We start from the raw sequence: 18,930 nt of genomic DNA, 5'->3' as shown, positions 1-18,930 counted from the left end.
CCTCCCAGGGGCCTGGAGTGAATGTTGCATCTGCCTCCCCTGGAATCATGGCGCCGTAGGTTTCCTCATTCAGTCCTCGTCGTAACCCTGGGAGCAGGGACTATAACCCCCTTTTATAAATTGGGGTCTCGGCTTATGGAGGTTGGGCTTTAGCCGGAGTCACCAGCAGGGTCAGGATTTAAATCCAAGCCTGTCGGGCTCTAACGCACACACCTTGCATGAAGCAGGCTGCCACCTTTAGTGCTCTCTATTCTGTTTATCCCTTTCGTGACCTGACTTGTACAGTAAAGGACATTATACACTCTTGCAAGCAGGCAGAGTTTGAAACTTAAATACATGGACAAAACAAAGCACTGAGGGGGTAAGCCAGCCCTCAGCTGTCCCTGACAAATCTCTGGACGGAATGGAAAGAGTGAAGGGGAGATAAGAGGAGGCTCAGCAGCCCAGCAGCCTTGCTCTGTCACTTCCTGGCCATTCCAACGCTGGACCAGTACTCAGCCTTTCTAAACCTGGGTGCTCTCACCTGGTAAAAATTGCACTTGGCCTGTATGGGATTGTTTTGGGATAGAATGAGACAATCCGTGTGATGCCTGTGATAGCGATCAGTGAGTCTAGCTCAGATGGTGTCCTTACAAGCCCTCCTCAAGCCCTCGCTAGTGACACTGTAATCCATAGGCCTAAGGAGGCAGGGAAATGCTCTCTGCTCCTCAGCCCTCTTCTAGGTGCTGAGCCCTGCATTTTTCACTTTGAATGGTACCACTGCCACCTGGTGGCAGCGTATCCTTCCCGTAGAAAAGGCCCCCTAAGCAGAGAGCCTGAAGGGGTCAGAGCTCCCAGTGCCAGAGTCAAACCTCCCACTCTCTGTGGGAAACTCATGAAAGGCAGAAGTGGACGTTAGGTGTCCAGCACAGTCTTGTCTCCACAGGGAGGAAGTGACGCCTGTGCCCTGGGTTCCAGAGAAATCTAAAGGAGCCTTAGAGACCCCTAGTCCCAACCTGTATCAGGTGTCCACAACTGAAATTTAGCGAAGATGTTAGGAAATAGTCCCTGGGCTATTATGGCAAAGTAGGTTTAGATCTGGAGAAGAAGGGTCAGGGGCAGTGGACAAGAGAACTGTTGTGTAAGACCCCTTTTTTAAAAAAGGGCTTATTCAGAACACTCTGGGAAAAAAGGATAGTTCATTAACACTCATTTGACCTTGAAGCTTCAAACTAGTGTAACTCATTGGGGATGGCTGATTGTGAAGGAGGAGGGGGTGGGGGAGGAGGAGGAGAAAGGGAAAGCCTTGGGCAGACCCGCACCAATATGGTCTGACTTTTTGGAGAGGTGTTTCCTTGTTCCAAATAGTTAATAATAAATAGTTAACACTTATTAGACTTTTATTAAATGTTTTAAAGTATTGTATGAAGTATATAACATGCTAATCTCTAAAATAATTTTGTTGTGATAAAATATGTAACATAAAATTCAGCAGTTTAACCATTTAAAAAATTATTCACAAGAGAGAGAAACATCGCTTCGTTGTCCCACTTGTTTATGGGTTCACTGGTTGATTCTTGTGTGTGCCCTGAGTACTGAGCGCACAACCTCGGAGTATCGGGTCAATGCTCTAACCAACTGAGCTACCCAGCCAGGGCCCATTTTAACCATTTTAAGTGTATGATTTAGTGGTATTAATTACATGCCCCATGCTGTACAACCATCACCACATCCATTTCTACAACTTTTGCATCACCTCAAATTGTAACTCTGTACCCATGAAGCACTAACTCTCTAGGGGAGCTTTTCATTCATGCTGAATGAGTTCTTTGGGAGAAGCAGCGGCTTATGCATTTCTCTTTCCTCCCAAGCTTTTTTAGAAATCCACTCTTACCCTTTTAATTTTTTTAACTGACGCTAAAAGTTTATGATCTGTCCCAACCTGGTTCAGTCCCTTAGAGGGAGGGCAGAAACACCTTTCAAGAAAGCAGTGTTCTTGGAAGTATTCTTGGGAATCGTCTCTGGGGAAGGAAGTGCCTAGAGGTTACCGATCCTTCTTTCTCTGTGGGCTCCAATGCTGCCCAGCAGGTGATGGCCAGATTTTCATTCCTAGTTACAGGCAGGGACCCAGGTCATGCCTTGTGTGTGATCAGCTTGAGGGCTGAGATAATTGCAGTACAGAGGACCCTTCTCATTCTTTAAATGGACTTGAGTACCTCAGGGTTAGAACCCTTGTCTTGTTCATCATTTTCTTGCTGGGGCCCAGCATTGGGCTGCCCAACTGGGAGATGTTCAGTCAGTTAGCTGTTGAATGGAATGGACCTTTCCCAACAGATTCCAAACACTGCTGCAGAGGAAACACGAAGCGGCCCCCAGAGACCATACTAGCCCTTCCAGACATTTCCACACGGCAATCTGACCTGGACCAAACGCTGGAGATTTGACAGAGCCCCAGGATGGTTTCATCCTTGGCCTTGCTAAGGAAACATTTAGGCTTACACTTGCTGAGCACCTGCTTAAGTCCATAACTCTGAAATAAGAGGTGAAGAAGTTATTGTCCCAGCTTAGATGGCATCCAAGGTGAGGTCAGTAGGTGAGACTTATGTGAAGGACGTTTTTCTTCTCTGATATCACTGCTCTGTTACAGAGTGCCTTGCTGGACAGTTTTCTCCCTGAGGATTTCACTGAAGAATATGGATATGAATTCTTAAAAAGAAAGATTTTATTTATTTATTTTTAGAGAGAGGGGAAGTGAGGAAGAAAGAGAGGGAGAGAAACATCAATGTGTGCTTGCCTCTCTTGTGCCCCCAACTGAGGACCTGGCCGACAACCCAGGCAGGTGCCCTGACTGGGAATTGAACTGTGGCGACCCTTTGGTTTGCAGGCTGGCACTCAGTCCACTGAGCCCACCAGCCAGGGTGAATTCTCCTCCTTGATAGGCATCTTATTTTATTTCATGTGTCCAAAGGTTGGCTGATGGATCCCTCCCTCTCCCTCTTCCTTGCTTTCTTCCTCTCAAATATCTGACCATTTACCCTAAACATTATGATGCATTCAAACCAGGCGGAATGTGGGAAAAGGTTTCAGGACAACTATTTGTCTTTGTTTTACATAATCTTACTTAAGCTTCAGAATAAACAAATGAAGTGAGGTTGTGGGCAACTTTAATATGCCCATTTTACAGATGAGAAAACTGAGGAGCAGAGCAGTTAAGTGGTAGAGCTGGGGTTTGTATCCCTGTCTGTTTGATGCCTGAGTTTCATCGCATACTCCTTAGTGCTCTTGAAATGCAGGAGGTGACCACCAAGTTGTAACTGTGGACCTTTCTCTTGAGGTCTGAAATGATGTGGTGTGAGAATGAATGAGTGTGGGAGTACAGAATGACTCAGCCTGGGGTGGCAGCGTGGCAAATGTGTCCAGGCTTGCTCCTGGATCATCTGTGGGTTATTACCTCCAGACAGTTGAAGAAGAAGCTTTGATAAAGAATAACAATACCTGTAAGGACTTCCTCATCGAAGCCATGAAATATCATCTGCTCCCTCTGGATCAGAGGCTCTTGATTAAGAACCCAAGGACCAAGCCCAGGACTCCCGTCAGTCTACCCAAGGTAAGCCTCAGCCCAGTCACTGCCAAGTCAGGACTATGTCCCGGGAAAGTGGCCTTTCCCTCCTGCCTCCTCACCCTTGGCTGCCCTGCATCTTGACTGCATTACGACCTAAGAGCTAGAGTCTGCTGGTTGCTCTTGAATCTGCTGGTACCTCTCTCTTCTGGGCTCTTCCTTTTTTAAGAGTTTCAAGGAGATTTCCAGTGTCACCAGGGAGGACTGAGAGTGCCTTAGAGTTCTTCCCTCTGTGCTTCTCTTGTTCCACACCATGGTTTGAGCTATATTGCCTTTGGAAGCAGCAGAATGGCTTTGTGGGTTTTGATTTAGTGATGGCCATAACAGTCTTCTTTCTAGGCTATTCTTGAGTCAGAACAATTCTAGTCTGGTTCCTTCTCTCACCACAGAGCCGTAAAGGACAATTAGGGCTGCCAGAGGAGCCTGACAGGTAATAAAGCAGGGGATGGAAATGGGGAGAGGGGAATGAGACCTCATGAGGGTGAAGGCAGGGGAAGGGAAGCCTGAGCTTAGGAGGGGAGTCTGTGTAGGGTACTGTAAGCTCTGGCCCCCTGCAAGTCTCCCCCACTCTCTGGTGCTCAGGGCCCTCGTCTGCCGAATGAAAGGTGCTGTACTAGATGACCTCCAATGTCCCCTTTGGCTTGGAATTTGAGTAGCCTTCCTAGGACCCTAACATACGGTAGTGTGTGGGAAGGTTCCAGCCGACCCAGGAGGAAGGGTGGGAGGAGAGGACTGAGTCACGTTGGCTCACTGACTGCACTGTAGGCAGCACCAGGGAATTCTTTATCCCTCGCTTTGTCCTCCTCTCCTTTCTGGCTGGCTGGCTGCCTTACTCCTCACCTGTTGCCTCCAGGGAAGGCTAGAGAAGTCTGTTGTCCAAGACCAGATGTTTGGATTCTCCAGGGCCTGCGATTCCTCTCTCTGCTTTGTGAGCCTGAATCGGGAAGAATATAGTGGCTGTAATGTGGACGAAAGTTGCAAATGTCCCAGATAATAACAAAAGCACTGGCATCTGTTGAGTGCTTATTATGTGCTAAGCAGTGAGCTGAAGGTGTCTATCTTATTGCATCCTCTCAACAACCCCATAAGGGACAGGCAGTTAGTTATCCAAGTTCTACAAGAAGGAAACTGAGGGACAGAGAAGTTAAACGATTCGGCCAAAGTCAACACAGCACAGCTCTCACCCTCCAAACCCAGGGTTCTCTGAAACCACGCTATCCTGCACCTCTCTTCCCCTTTGCAAACCTGAGAGTGTTACCTACCTGTCTACCTCCCTTTGCCTAGTGCTGGTTACAAGGGGCAGCCCCAGGGCAAGGGCCTTGGTCTGACCGGCTACTTGCCTTGCTGCATTAAAACAAAATCTTTTGCTTTATTTTGTTGAAATGTCACACTGAAACTTCTTCATATTTTTTAAAATGAAAACTTAGTTTTCTTTAATTATAGGAACATGTGCTCATTGTAGTTATTAAAAGGATATTGCAATTTTGAAATAAATTTAAAAATCAACTGAGGTCCTTCTACCTACTGACAATCACTACGGTCATTTTGGGGAATTTTATTTCAGGCATATCTCTGCATTTTTCACATATGGGTAAAAATGTATACTTTTAGATAAATGGAATCTTGTTACATAGATTAAAATCTTTTATTCTCCTACTCAACCATATCCTATAGACTGTTTTAAATGTTATTACTATAGGTAAAATCAGTATTTAAATTGTAATAGGTACATGGTATTTAATTATATTTGTGTACCATTATTTATTTAACTGTCCTTTATTGATGGGTTTGGAATTTCATTTTTAAATATTATAAACATTTCTGTGTCAAACATGTTTTAAAAGCCGGCATTGTGTTTTAGTTCGCATTTCTTTAGTTGTGAGATTAATCTTGATTTCATATGATTATTGGCATTTCTATTTCTTTTTTTTTTCTTTTTAAAAAAATTCTCTGTTCATGTCCTTTGCCCATTTTCCTATTGGACTGTATATTTTTTTGTCAAGGGACTTTAAGGGCTCTTTTTATGTTAAAGAGATTAGGGCTTTGTATGTATTTAAAATATTTTTTCTTAGTTTGTAGTTTGCCTCTAAACTTATTTATAGCATTTTTTGAATCCTCTGAAACAGTTTTAGATAGTCAAATTATTCTAATTTTTGCTTTATAGCTTAGGTTTTGCACCATGCTTAGACATATTTTCCCTACTCTTGAGATTTAAAAAAAATACTCAATGTTTTCTTTAGGTACTTTTAGATTTCTGTTTTACATTTGACTCTTTAATGCATTTAGACTTTATCTTGGTTTAGGGAGTGAGGATAAGAATACAGCTTTCTTTGTATTGCAAATCATGAGCAAGTTGCCCCCAAGTTATTTTATTAAATAAACTCCCTCTCTCCCATGTATTTGAAGACCACCTTCATTATGATCTAAATTTCCATGAGCTTTTTGTCTTGAGATTATTGATTCTCGGGTACACTATTGTTTTATGTGGAGGAGGCTTTTTCCATCTTGGGTTTTCAGCGGGCCTTGTTGCCTGTCTTTGCGATTTTTCTCTTTGGAAACTGAGGATCTCATACTATGTTGTCAGGCTAATGACATCTTTTCCTGGGGATTGTATTCTGGAGCTGAGGAAATGGTGCAGAGCTGGCCCAGTTTCTTTTTACGGATACCATACCCAGTGACCTTCCCTTTTCTAGATGCCACATCTACCTTTTGTCACAATACCCATGAAAAGGCAGATTTCAAAATCAAAGCCAAATTTGTGTCTGAGCCTGGACTACGCATGCTGAGACCACCACCCCTCTTCCCCCTGACACCCCCAGATAGTGAGTCTGTAGTTGAGCAGAGTCTGCCCCTTGTTTCAGGAGGCAGGTCACCTGTACTCCTTAGGAACCATTCATTTTCAGAATGGAAATGTTTAGATTCCTGGGCACATACAGCCTTCTGAGGCAACCAGAACCAGGACATCCTTGGAATCTTCCGAAGGAATTAATTAAAAAAGGCATTGCTGTCCTTCGCCTCATTGTTCCCCCGACTTTAATCCTTGGATGATTTAAGGTTAGACTGTCTAATCTGCTCCTCAGCCATTCCTGTCGCCATTGTTTGGGCACTTAAATCAATGAGGGGGATCCCCACTGTGGGTTGAGGAATGGGGTGTACGAGGGAAAGTATTGCTTTGAGGATTATCAGATTTTACATTGTCATTAAATGATCATAATAGCAGATCAGTACTGCTCAAATCTAGGGTAAGTTACTTGCCCAGTTGCGTAGCTAGTAAAACCAAGGTCTGTTCCACTCCAAAATCTGTGTTTGCTTCTTTGTTAAACCAAACTGCCCTCTAGGGGCATGTTTTCAGGTTTTGGTGGCAGATGAAAAGGATTTTCTTTTCTTCTTAACTTTCAAAATCTCCTTTAATTAAAACATAACATCCCATTCACCTCATTAATAGATGATTTCTAACGAATTTACTTCTTTTTCAAATTAAGGTGTTATGTTTTTTGAGCAGTTGTAGGTTCACAGCAAAATCGAGTGAAAGGCACAGTCCTTCTGCTCTGATACATATATATCTTCCCCTTATTATCAATACCCCAGGTTAGTTCCTCTTACACTCCGATTTATGAGGTATAATACTTTTATACATGGTAAAATTCATTCTCTTTAGGGATGAAATTTGATAAATTTTGGCTAATGCATGCAGTCATATAACCACTATGCTAATAAAAACATAGAATATGGTGACCACTCGCAAAAGTTCTTTTGTGCCGTTTGTAGTCAGGCCCCCCTCCCACCTCCAGCCCGTGGCAGCTGTTTCTGATTTCTGTCCCTGTACTTTTGTCTTTTCCAGAAAGTCATTTAAAGGGACTGATGCCATATGCAGCCTTTGGAGCTCGCCTTCTTTCTCTTAGCACAATGCCTTTGAGATTCACCCACGTTGTTGCATGCATCAGGAGCTCGTTCCTTTTTATTGCCGAGTAATATTCCACTGTATGGAGTACTATGAATTATTTATCCATTCACCAGTTGGTGGACATTGGGTGTCCAGTTTTTAGTTATTATTAATCAAGCTGCTTTGACCTCATACTTACAGATTCACTTATAGATCTTTGTGTGGACATATATTTTAATTTCTCTTGGGAAAATACCCAGGAGTAGGATTGCTGGATTGTATATTAAGCATACGTTTAACTTTATAAGATATCACTAAATTTGTTTTCAAGATGGCTGTACTATTTTGCATTTCCATCAGCAATGGACGAGAGTTCCAGTTACTTTACAGTCTCCGCACTACCTGTATTATCTATTTTTAAAAGTTTTGGCCTTTCTAGTGGGTATGTGGTGACAGCTCACTGTGGTGTTAATCTGCATGTCCTTAATGACTAATGATGTTGAGCATCTTTTCATGTGCTTATTTGCCATTTGTATATCTTCTTTGGAAAAGTATCTGTTCAGATCTTTTCTCTATTTAAAAAATTGGGTTATTATTGAAGTGTAAGAATTCTTTATATGTTATAAATACAAGTCTTTTATCAAATATACGTTTTGCAAATATGTGTTATCTTTTCATTTCCTTAGCAGTATCTTTGGGAGAGCAGAATTTTTTAATTTTATTGATTTCTTTTCTGTTATGAGTTATGTATTTTGTATTCTACCTAAAAAAAATCTTTGCCTAATCTATGATCACAATGATTTTTCTCCTATGCTTTCTTCTAGAAATTTGAAGTTTTAGGTTTTACATTTAGGTCTATGATCCATTTTGAGATTTTTTTTTTTTTAAAAAACATGGTATGTGAGCTGGTCAAAGTTCATTTATTTTGCATTTGAATGTTCATTTTTTTTCCTACAGCATTTATTGGAAAGATACTCCTTTCTTTATTGAATTATATTGGCACTGTTATAAGTAACTGACTATATATGTGTTGGTCTACTTATGTACTCTGTTCTGTTTCTTGTATCTATTTGTCTATCTTTACACTAATACCATGCTGCCTGGATTACTAACTTTATTGTAAGTCATGAAATCAGGTAGTGTGAGTCCTCCAATTTTGTTCTTCAGTGTTGTTTGCCTGTTCTGAGTTATTTGCATGTCCATATAAGTTTTAGAATCAGCTTGCCTATTTCTACGGAAAAGCTTGTGGGGACTTTTATATCAATTGGGGGAATCGATGTATTAGCAATACTGAATCTTCTGACTCATGAACATAGCATATATCCCCACGTATTTCGGTCTTCTTTAGTTTCTCTTAGCAATGTTTTATAGTTTTCAGAGTATGGGTCTTGCAAGTCTTTTGTTAGATTTATCTCTAGGTATTTTATAGTTTTTGATGCTATTGTAAATGCTTTCTTTCAACATTCCAATTTCTAATAGTTTGTTGCTAATATGTAGAAATAAAATTGGTGTGAGCCTTATTTAATGGAGAAGGAGAGGTCTGGCTGACCATGGCTTCATTTGCTTCTGGGAAACGTAGGCAGGAGATTACTGAGGCCCCTGGCTGGCACTTCAGGGAGGTATTTAGGGTTCTCTTCTGGAGCATCAGCTCCTCTACTACACTGGTCCCATGGTCCCAGGCATTATCCAACTGTGTCCTCGGAGAGTAAAGCATAGTAGAAGTTTTCATGAATGAAAGGGATGTAGTTTTAAAGAAGAAATAACCTCATGGAGACCTAATACGGACCATCACTATCACCCCTAGCTGTTTCCCATGCTTTCAACACTCACACGTGCGGTCCAGCACGGTCGCGGTGAGGATTTATGTCCTCCTTTACACCCTGTCTGGATCACTACTGTCGATTGGGCCTAGGCCCTTTAGTTTAGCCCACAAGTCCAGTATTGAATGAATTCGACTGTTATTCCTTAGACAGGTTGTTGAGCACTTAGATTAAAAAAAAAAAAAAACCCTGGCAATAGACTATAGACTATCATGCATGCATTAACTCATTAATTTATTAATCACTCATCCAACACACTTTCATTGAATCACTAATTGCCAGGCACTGGGTTAGGTGTTAGAGCCACAAGGACTAATATGAGCTGGCCCCTTCCCCAAGGAGCTCTAGACTAGGCAGAAGGGAGATAGATGTAAAGGGACAGTTACAGTGGACTATGTTAGGAATGGGCACAACACTCTAGGAACACAGGGTGGCAAGGGGCTGGGGAAAGCTTTCTACAGGAGCTGAGGCCTGAGCTGTCTCCAAGGTCAAATGCAAGTTGTCTACGAGAGTGAACATCCAGAGACTGGCTTCGATGACTCTAGGAGGGAACTGGCTCACCTGATGGCCCTAAGAGTAGTTTGTACTGTGCTCTGTTGCTTCCCAGGGTCATTGTCCTTATCACTACAGGCATTAATGATGATACAAGCAGGATTGTCTAAATATAGCTTCCTTGTGTTTTCTACAAAGCACTTTATTTATATTATCTTATCTTGATAACAACTCTGGAAGTTCTACTGTTGGAGAAAAGTGAGAATCAGTGAGATAGAATGACTGGCCCAGCTAAGTGGCAGCAGGAGAGCTCGGATCCAGGTCTGGCCAACTTGAAGCTTATGCTTTTGAGCATGACAAAACACTAACCCCCAATGATGGTAATAGCAGATCTCACACGCTAAGTACTTAGCGTGTGCCAAGAGTTGGGCTAAGTGATTTACATTTATTATCTCACAGAAGTTTCAAAGTTGTAATTATCCCTATTTTACACATGAGGAAATTGGATCTTAGATTATGTCACCTACTCATTATATATTAGTTACCGGTTTCTGCATTACAGATTACCCTAACCGACAAACGTTTATTATCTCAGTTTCTGCAGACAGGAATCCCAGGGTGGTTTAGCTGGGTTGTCCAGGACAAGAGCCATAAAGTTGCAGTGAGCTGTTGATTAGGGCTGCAGGCACCTCAAGGCTTGTTTGGGGAGGATGTGATTCTAAGCCCACTCTCATTGTTGCTCGTAGGCCTTAGTGCCTTCGTCCTGTGGCCTCTCAACAAGCTGCTTGAGTGCCCTCATGCCAAGGCCGCTGGCTTTCCCCACAGTACGGGATTCTACTGCAGGAAGAGAGTGAGAGCTCACCTAAGACAGGAGCTGTTGTCTTTTTGTAACCTACTCTCAAAGCGATGTCCCATCGCGTCTGCTCTATTTTATGGGCTAGGTTCAAGTCAGTAAGTCTAGCCCACACTCAAGGGGAGGGCAAGTACGTTACACATCTTGAGTGGAGAAGTATTAAAAGAATTTGTCACGCATCTTTAAAGCACAGCTAGTAAATAGCTGAGCTGAGGTTTAAGCCAGGGATGACCCTGTGCTTTTAACTGTTCTATTATACTCCCTCCAAATTTCACAAGAGCATTTTGGCTGGGTACTGTGTGGAAAGAAGCCCAATTCCTGCCCTCTGGGGACTTTTAATTTTAAGAGGTCCCTCTGAGAAAGCAAGATAGAAATATATATAAGTAACCAAGTCAGCGGAGAAAGAGGAGGAGGTAGGAGATTACTGGGCTCGTTGGAGGAGCACCCACAGGAATTCCAAGGACAGGCTAGGTTGGGCTTTCAAGAATTCAGTCCAGATAGGCTTGCTGACAGAGCTGGCTTTGAGAACCATGGCGGTGGAGAGATTTGCACTGCTCTTGGCAATTCTCAGCAGTGAACCTGTTTGCCAGCCAAGCTCTCTCCCTGAAAGAAACAGGACTCTGCCTTGACATAACTGCAGAGGCTAATAAGGGTGTTTTTTTTTCTGAGGCGTATATGCCCAGATCATACTGACACATTCAAATCAGAACAGCTAATAGCATCATCTGTGCTCCCACACATTCACCACCTGGCACTTTCCCTGAGGCCGGGTTGCCATGGACAACCAGAGGCTGGCTCCCAGCTGCTCAAAATACTCCTGTGTTGCCGTGTTCTGCAGACTGTAGTAGAGAAATGAGGTTCCAGGAAGTTGCAAATGAATCCTTTGGAGATGTACTGAGCCTAGCACTTTTCACTGTAATTTCAGTTCAGTTGACATCTCTATTCAGCTCTTTAAAATGACACCAAAAAGCCATTTGGGCTGAAAGTGGGTGGATTTCTCCTGAGCTGAGCTGTCCTGCTCTCAGTAGACGGTACTGATAACAAGGCTGTTGGCATGGTGGGTAGGATGACTTCTCACCTGGGCCAGGCCTCTGCGTTGGCACTGCTCCTCTTCCTTCTTGGCCCTTTAAATGGACTCAGGCCACACCTGGAAAACACCCTGAAGTATTGAAAAAGCCCCATCATCACCCCTGGAATTAGCGGTGGTGCTCACTCTCCCATTCACAGATCATGTGTTCTTTTTTACCATTTTTTGGGAGCCTGTTTTTTAGCAACTGCTTCCATAGTAATGGTAGTAGTAATGATGCTGGTGTGGCTCTGATAACAGAAGCTAACATTTAGTGTGTGCTATTTACTAAGCATTGTACTAAGTCCTTTATAGTATTTAAGCCTCCTGACACCTGCAGAAGAAACGTTCTATTATCCTGACATTAATAAGGGTGATGAAAGTGAGGCTCAGCAAGGCTAAAGGCCTTGCCTGTGGTCGCACAGCTATTTACTGATTGGACTGATATTTGCCTCCAGGTGTGCCTGACTCCAAAGCCCGTTTTCCCACTCCTCGTCTCTTCTTTGGGTCTTGTTCTCTCATTGCTGGTTCTCTAACCCCCATTGTCTCTGCACCTTGGCTGTCAGTCCTTGCCTGGAGCACCTGTTGCTCAGGAACCTGCTCGGACAAGTCTTCTGCCTCAACCTCGACATGCTCCTTCGGATGAACTTTCGGTGTTAGCCCTGCGGCCCCACGCACCAGGGTAAGAGAGAGTCTCATTTCCTGCCCTGGCCCGAGGGACCGACTGGCTGGGCCTGCCTTCTGCCCAGCTCACCGGTCATGGAAGAGAGTTTGGACACACTTGCCTGATGAAAAAAGTGTGCAGAGCCTAGCTTGTCACTCTCATCTTTGTGGAGAGTTTAATGACTCATGGGTTTAGGGTTAGGGTCTTGATCCACAGCGCGCTGGACAGCTCCACTCTGCTTACCTACTGTCCCTTTCCCTGGCTATTCTCTGTGAAGAGCATTTTATATTTACTTAAAAAACACTGTATTATGCTAGGCATGAAGTTCCCTTCCTAAGGAGTCAGGTAGTCTTTCCATGGTCTCACTCACTAATCTCCCTAAAGTAAATGGCCATTCGACTTTCCAGAATGAGCTTGTTTTTCTTGGGCGTTGTCCAATAATCATCCCCCCATGCCCAGCTGAGTCTGGCTCACCTGTATTCTGTCAGCCAGAACTCTCTATTCACCAGCACTTCTGCAGCCTTCAACACGGTGTCAACTGAGACTTGGGGTAGGACCCTGGGGATTCCTGCAAGATGCCCGAGCACGTTGCAGTTCCCGAGCATGATTAAAGCATGTTCAGGCTAGCATCATTGTTAGCCTGGAACTGGTTCTTCAGATTATTGTGATTCCCACATGATTACTGGTAGTTCTTACTCAGGGTTGCCTTGAAGGATAAATGTTAAAAGTAGTGGTCATTAAATAAGCTGATTTGATTCAGTAATTTCTATTAAAGGCACTACCAATATCTAGTAAATTGGAATTTAGGGGTGTTGAGGCAAGAAAAAATATGCCTATTGAACTCCTTGGGCCTGAGTTTTTCTGGAAATGTAAAACGAGGGCTTGCAAGACAGTGGTTCAGGTCTCTTCTTGCCCTGGTACCCTGTGGTCTTCGTAAGTAGCTAGAGGTTTATAATTTCAGAGATGTAATGCATGTGGACTCAGTTTTGTCTGATTGGTTGCTAAGATCAGGTAACTATGGAAACAATCATTAGTGTTCAAGAAAAAAATGTATTCTTTTTAGTCTGCACAATTACATGATGATGAGTGTAGTGCTCTTTGTATGATGGCTTCTTGCAAGGGTTGCCATAGAAATTGGATTTCTTATGCCCAGGAGAGAGACAGAAAGATGCTCCTCCCTCTGCCTTGAGCTGCCTCTGTATTTCCAGGAACCGATGGTCCTATTTCACACAACCTCATAATTACTCTTCGCAGATTGTTGCACAGGTTTGGAGAATTAAAAGTTTTCTCTCACCAGTAGTTTTATGAGCTCAAAGGAAAATTTATTTTGAAAACCTTGTCCTGTATTATTTTGTCACTTGAACATTGAAATTTTTGTATTTCTATAATTCCGTTTCTGTGTTACCATGAAAATTCTCAGAGATGAGTGGGATTTTCTTCAGTGCGAATGTACCTTCTGGTGCCCCTGGTGGAAGATGGTTTCTGAGGATGGTGAGCTTTCCTGAAAGCTTTGCCTTTTTTATTTACAGAAGAAGTCTGACAGCTTGTATAAAGAATAAGAAACCTTTCTTTTGATAATTGAGTCAAAATATGGAATGAGCTCTCCCTTTCTCTTTGTATTTTGTTTTTCTTCAACATCCCCAGAATTATAATCTGGTGTCCAACATGTCTTAACCCAAGAAAGTACATGCTGGCCTGTGTATTTCTCCCATTTAACTGTGTATTTCTTTCATGTAACTCTTTGCATGTGCTATTTACTATTGATTCATTCTTTATTCAAAATAAATATTTGAGTCCTCGCTTTTACCTAGCACCATGAAGCCTCAGGGCTATCTTGGTGACTGAGGCAGATAAATTTCCTGTCCTGGCAAGACTCACTGTCTAGGAGGGGAGACAAGGTGGCCAAGCGGTTGAAGTACAGTGCTGGCTGTTTTAGTGGAGGAACACTGTGCAGGTGTGCTCTCAGAGAAGGAACATGTAACTCAGATTTTGAGGTCAGAGAGGTGCTCTTGGAGAAAGTGACATGTCAACTGAGACCTGAAAGATAAGTAGATGTTGGGGCAGAAGGATCAGAAAGGAGGAGGAATATTTTAAGGAGAAGGAACAGCCTGTGTGAGGGTGTTGGTTGCCTGAGGTCACTCCAGAGAGAAAACTTAACACTGGTTTGGTTCTCACTGAGCCCCAAAATTTATATTTCAGAGAAAACTTTTGCAATACTTTGACTTCGTTTTAGCTTTACCAATTCAAACCCAGGACAATGCAAGTTCTAGGTGTGTTTATGAAGCCAGGGCGTTATTGACCCTGCATGACTTGCTCGTTGTCTGAAATGTTCTTCCCTGAACTGTCCATGGATGCCTATCTAAGCAAAGAACTACAGACGGGAAGCAGTGTAGAATTCAGAGCCCCTCTGAAATAGTGCTGCTCTTGACGTAGAGCAGTGGGCCCTCCATGCCTGGGCATGAATGGAGAATGTTTAGTTCCAGAAGCAGCAGCAGCTCTAAGCCTCAGCTGTGTGTCCTGGGTTCCTTTGGATGTCCCAGAAGTCAGATGAAAATTCTGAGTTGTTGAACATTGGTCACCCACTTGGCCACATATGGCTGCTGTGGACTAACTCTGATGACCAGAGATGACCCACGGGTGCAGCGGGTGAGCCTGCATCTGGAATCTTGAGGCTTACACGCTTGACCTTGAGTAGTGGTTGTCTGTCTCCTACAGTGTAGATAATGTTCACCTGAAGGATGTACTTCTGTGAGCTCACACTGATTTTTATGATCACTTCTCTTCCTAAAAATACATCGTCGGGAAGTAAAGAGCACTACAGTGACTCATAGTGGCAGAATTGTTACTGGCACACCACCAGGAAATCCCTGTGGTTCATGTGTTAAAACAGTGGTTATTGAAGTATGAATAAGTACACCCTGTAGCCTATGCATTCAGAAATATTTTTGAAATAGTTTTATCTTAAAAATGCTTTCAAATTCTATACTGTATTCTAAAATATGCACAAATTTTGATATATATTTGGGAACATTTTGTTTTGATATAGATTTAGTCTCTCTGCCCAAAATCCTTGAGGGCACCGAACTTGCAGAAGACGCCGTGAGTGTCTGCACGCACCCTAAACACAGCTCTGGGCAGTGGCATCTGGGACGCGTAGATCTTCACGGTCGTGTGTCTGTGGGAAGATGCTCACTAGACATTGTGTGAACATCACGCCTGTTGGCGATTAGGGGCAGCATCTTCATATACGTAGCTCTGTAACTGGCATCCCAGGTCACCTATGGACCCTGGGCAATTAGTATGCGGAAGTACCAGGCATTGGTCACCCACGAATCTGATGTTAGAGAGACCCAGCTAACGTCCTCTTGTCTTTCTGGAGGTCATGATTGTGGTCGGTGGACAGGCCCCCAAGGCGATCCGCAGTGTGGAATGCTATGACTTCGAGGAGGACCGATGGGACCAGATTGCTGAGCTGCCCTCCAGGAGATGCAGAGCAGGTGAGCCGCAGCATCTCCCAGCGTGCAGGCTGCCCTTCCCCGACTTGCCTCTCTCTGCTTGGTGGCAGAAGTCGTGCTCTGCTCCTTGTTTCCCCAAACATCTGTGCATTATAGACTTTCTGCCTTTTCCCTCCCCACTCGCTCAGTTTCTAGCTGTACCTTCTGGGGTCAGTTCTTTTGTGCTTAGGGACGTCAAGCTAAAATTTGTTTGCTTGAATGAAACAAAATCCGAAAAGCAAATACGAAAAGAAATCCGATGAGTCCCAAGGTGACTTCCAAATATCTACAGTTGGAGCTCCCCTTCTGTGGTGGATTGTTCATATGCCTGCCTGGCTTCCCCTTTGTTACTCATCAACGTGAGTTACCAGGTGCCAGAGACAACCTCAGTGCCTTGGTTTTCTGTGCCTCAGGTGTGGTATTCATGGCTGGCCACGTGTATGCTGTGGGCGGGTTTAACGGCTCACTGCGTGTGCGGACAGTGGATGTGTATGACGGTGTGAAGGACCAGTGGACGTCCATCGCCAGCATGCAGGAACGCCGGAGCACACTGGGTGCGGCCGTGCTCAATGACCTGCTCTACGCCGTGGGGGGCTTTGATGGCAGTACTGGTAGGTCCTGGACACAGTCCCCACCTGCCCCGATCTGGGACACACCCTCCTTGCAACCCTGGTTTGCTCAGCCAGTTCTTGGGCCAACCTCCTGTCCATCCATAGCTACTTCCCCAAGAAGTTACGCATCCTTCCTTCTCTCCCAGCTTGGGTGCCAGAGCCAGGCCTTTCTACACAAAAAATGTAACTGCCCATGTGCTGTCATTTCTAGGGCTTTAGGAAGGACCCCGATTGCAGGAGAGGGCCTTTTCACCCTGCCAGTGGCTGGGAACCCATTTAGTCAGACAATGAGACTCAGAAAGAGAGCATGCTTAGTTGGAGGGCGTCTCAGGACTGTAGTCTGAACCCTCTGTTGGACAGATGAGGGAGCTAAGGTTCCCACAGGAAGAGACATGGCTTAGGATGTGCAGTTTTTGTCCATTGTCCTTTGGACTCCCCACCGAATCTCCGCAAGGCTGTGCCACTGTGGGAACATTGCTTTGCTCCTGGTTTTTATGTAGCTTCAAAGTGAGAATCGGAAACTGTTAGTGGACATGGACTTGGAGAGATTATCTCATTTCTCCTCATATCTCCAGGTGGTGTCTCTAGACAATAACTCTACGAAACTATTATAAAATGATATCCTTTGGCCCCCAGGGATGTGAAAAGATATTTTTTACTTCTCTGAATTTTCATTTGTTTCTTTACAAGTGGGTGACTTTTACCAGCCTTCTCTGGGCCTCACTCATGTAACTCTAGGATCTTTAGCCCTCTGGGGGCTGCCTCTAGTTCTGGAACCTGGGAATAAAGAGGACAAAAGGGAAGTGGGGCATTGTTTCTTTTTAGAATTCTTTTAGGATTTTCTTTTGGCTGTAATTAGAAAAATGATTAAACTGTGGTTTAAAAAAAATAGAGATTTTGTTTTACTCATGAAACAAGAAGCCTAGAGGTTGGCAGTTGCTAACTTGGTCCAGTTGTTCAAAAATATTTGGGCCAAGTTCTGTGAGAATCTCTTGGCTTTATCCTCATGATCACAATATGGCTGTTACAGTTCCAGCCACCATATTTGTGTTCCAGGTATAAAAAGTCGGAAGGGGTGACATCGGTATCATAAAAGCAAAGGGTATTTCAGAAATCCCCATCAGATTTCTGGGTAGGTCACACTGATTTGTTCACCCCAAGCTGCAAGGGAGTTGGGAAGGCAAGTTTTCAGCTCTTTAGCTTCTAAGGTAGATGAAGACAAGAGAAAAGCGTGTTGGAATAGGCGTTCAGTGAGGCACCCTGAGGTACTTATTCCATTCTGTAGATGTAACAATTTATGTTTGCAGAGCAGTTGAGTTTTAACCCCTGTCCTTTCACACCCCACCCTCTGAGTTAGGTCTTAGTGGCCCCCTTAGTGTATATCCCAGGGAGATACAGTGCAGAAGTGTTTTGGGCAGGTGCCATGGGATACACAGTGAGGTAGAGGTGGTGCTGAGCCGTACACCCAGGTTTCTAGCCCCCAGGTCTACACTCTTCCCCATCCACACTGGTTCTCAGCACAGCAGGGAGAGGCCTGGTGCCACAGAAATCTCATGAGTCTCTTGTTTCGCAGGCCTAGCATCGGTGGAAGCCTACAGCTACAAGACCAATGAGTGGTTCTTCGTGGCCCCCATGAACACGCGGCGGAGCAGTGTGGGTGTGGGCGTTGTGGAGGGTAAGGAGCAGCAGGGGGCCCTGACCCCAGCCCTGGGCCTTCTCCTGGTTGTCTGGCTCTTCCTTTCATCATTGCTCTGAGTCAGCTGCTAGTGTCCTGGTTTCACAGACGAGGAAAGTTGAGACTCAGAGAGGTGAAGCTGCTGGCCCAAGGTAAATAAGCCGAGGGCACTAGGTAGGAGGAGCCTAGAAGGGAAACGCCGCTGTCATTTGGCTGATTGTTAATAGCTCTCTTACGGGTTGGGAAGCGGGGAAGAGTGGGGAACCCAGAGTCAGCACGTGACCCAGGAGTACAATGTAGAGGGCGTGAGAGTTCAGTGTTTAAAAAACCTTGTCCACATGTTCGAATCTTGAACATTAACAGAGCCTGACAGAGGTGGGCAGCTCTTCCCAGGTCTGGTCGGTCCCGGCAGGGCAGGGTGCTGGTGGAGTCCGGCTGTAGTCAGGAAAGGTGTGAGGGGTGATGCGGCAGGGGGCGGAGGTGTCTGGGGCCTGCTCAGACAGCACGCCATGGTTTGTACATGGTGGTGTAGGTCCTTCCTCCTCAAAACCCTTCTGAGGGACATAGGCAGGACTTAGATTTTCTCCATTCTCCAGAAGGGCAAACTGAGTCCCAGAGGGGTAAGTGGTGTGTGCCCCTTGTTAGTAAATGGCACAGCCAGTCCTTGAACCCAGGTCTGAGTCCTAACCCAGTGCTCTTTCCACTGTGCTACGCTCCTGCAGACCATTAGAAAATGCTGGTTAGAGAGGAGTTTTATAAACATGTGTGAATTTA

At 44.4% G+C, this 18,930-nt stretch overlaps 1 protein-coding gene across 14 annotated transcripts in view; it reads left to right on the top strand.

Annotated features, from left to right (window-relative positions):
• Positions 1 to 18,930, top strand: part of KLHL3 (kelch like family member 3) — a 266,577-nt gene that overhangs the window by 230,309 nt on the left and 17,338 nt on the right. For all 14 annotated transcript variants that reach the window (XM_053912760.1, XM_053912758.1, XM_053912763.1 and 11 more), the window contains 4 exons: positions 3,437 to 3,586; positions 15,756 to 15,873; positions 16,284 to 16,481; positions 18,055 to 18,156. In XM_053912760.1, coding sequence (XP_053768735.1) covers positions 3,437 to 3,586; positions 15,756 to 15,873; positions 16,284 to 16,481; positions 18,055 to 18,156 — 568 coding nt within the window. The remainder of the gene's footprint in view (positions 1 to 3,436; positions 3,587 to 15,755; positions 15,874 to 16,283; positions 16,482 to 18,054; positions 18,157 to 18,930) is intronic.

The sequence above is a fragment of the Desmodus rotundus genome, chromosome 10 (assembly GCF_022682495.2).
Source record: "Desmodus rotundus isolate HL8 chromosome 10, HLdesRot8A.1, whole genome shotgun sequence".
Classification (NCBI taxonomy): Eukaryota; Metazoa; Chordata; class Mammalia; order Chiroptera; family Phyllostomidae; genus Desmodus; species Desmodus rotundus.
This window is presented reverse-complemented; position numbering and strand designations above follow the sequence as displayed.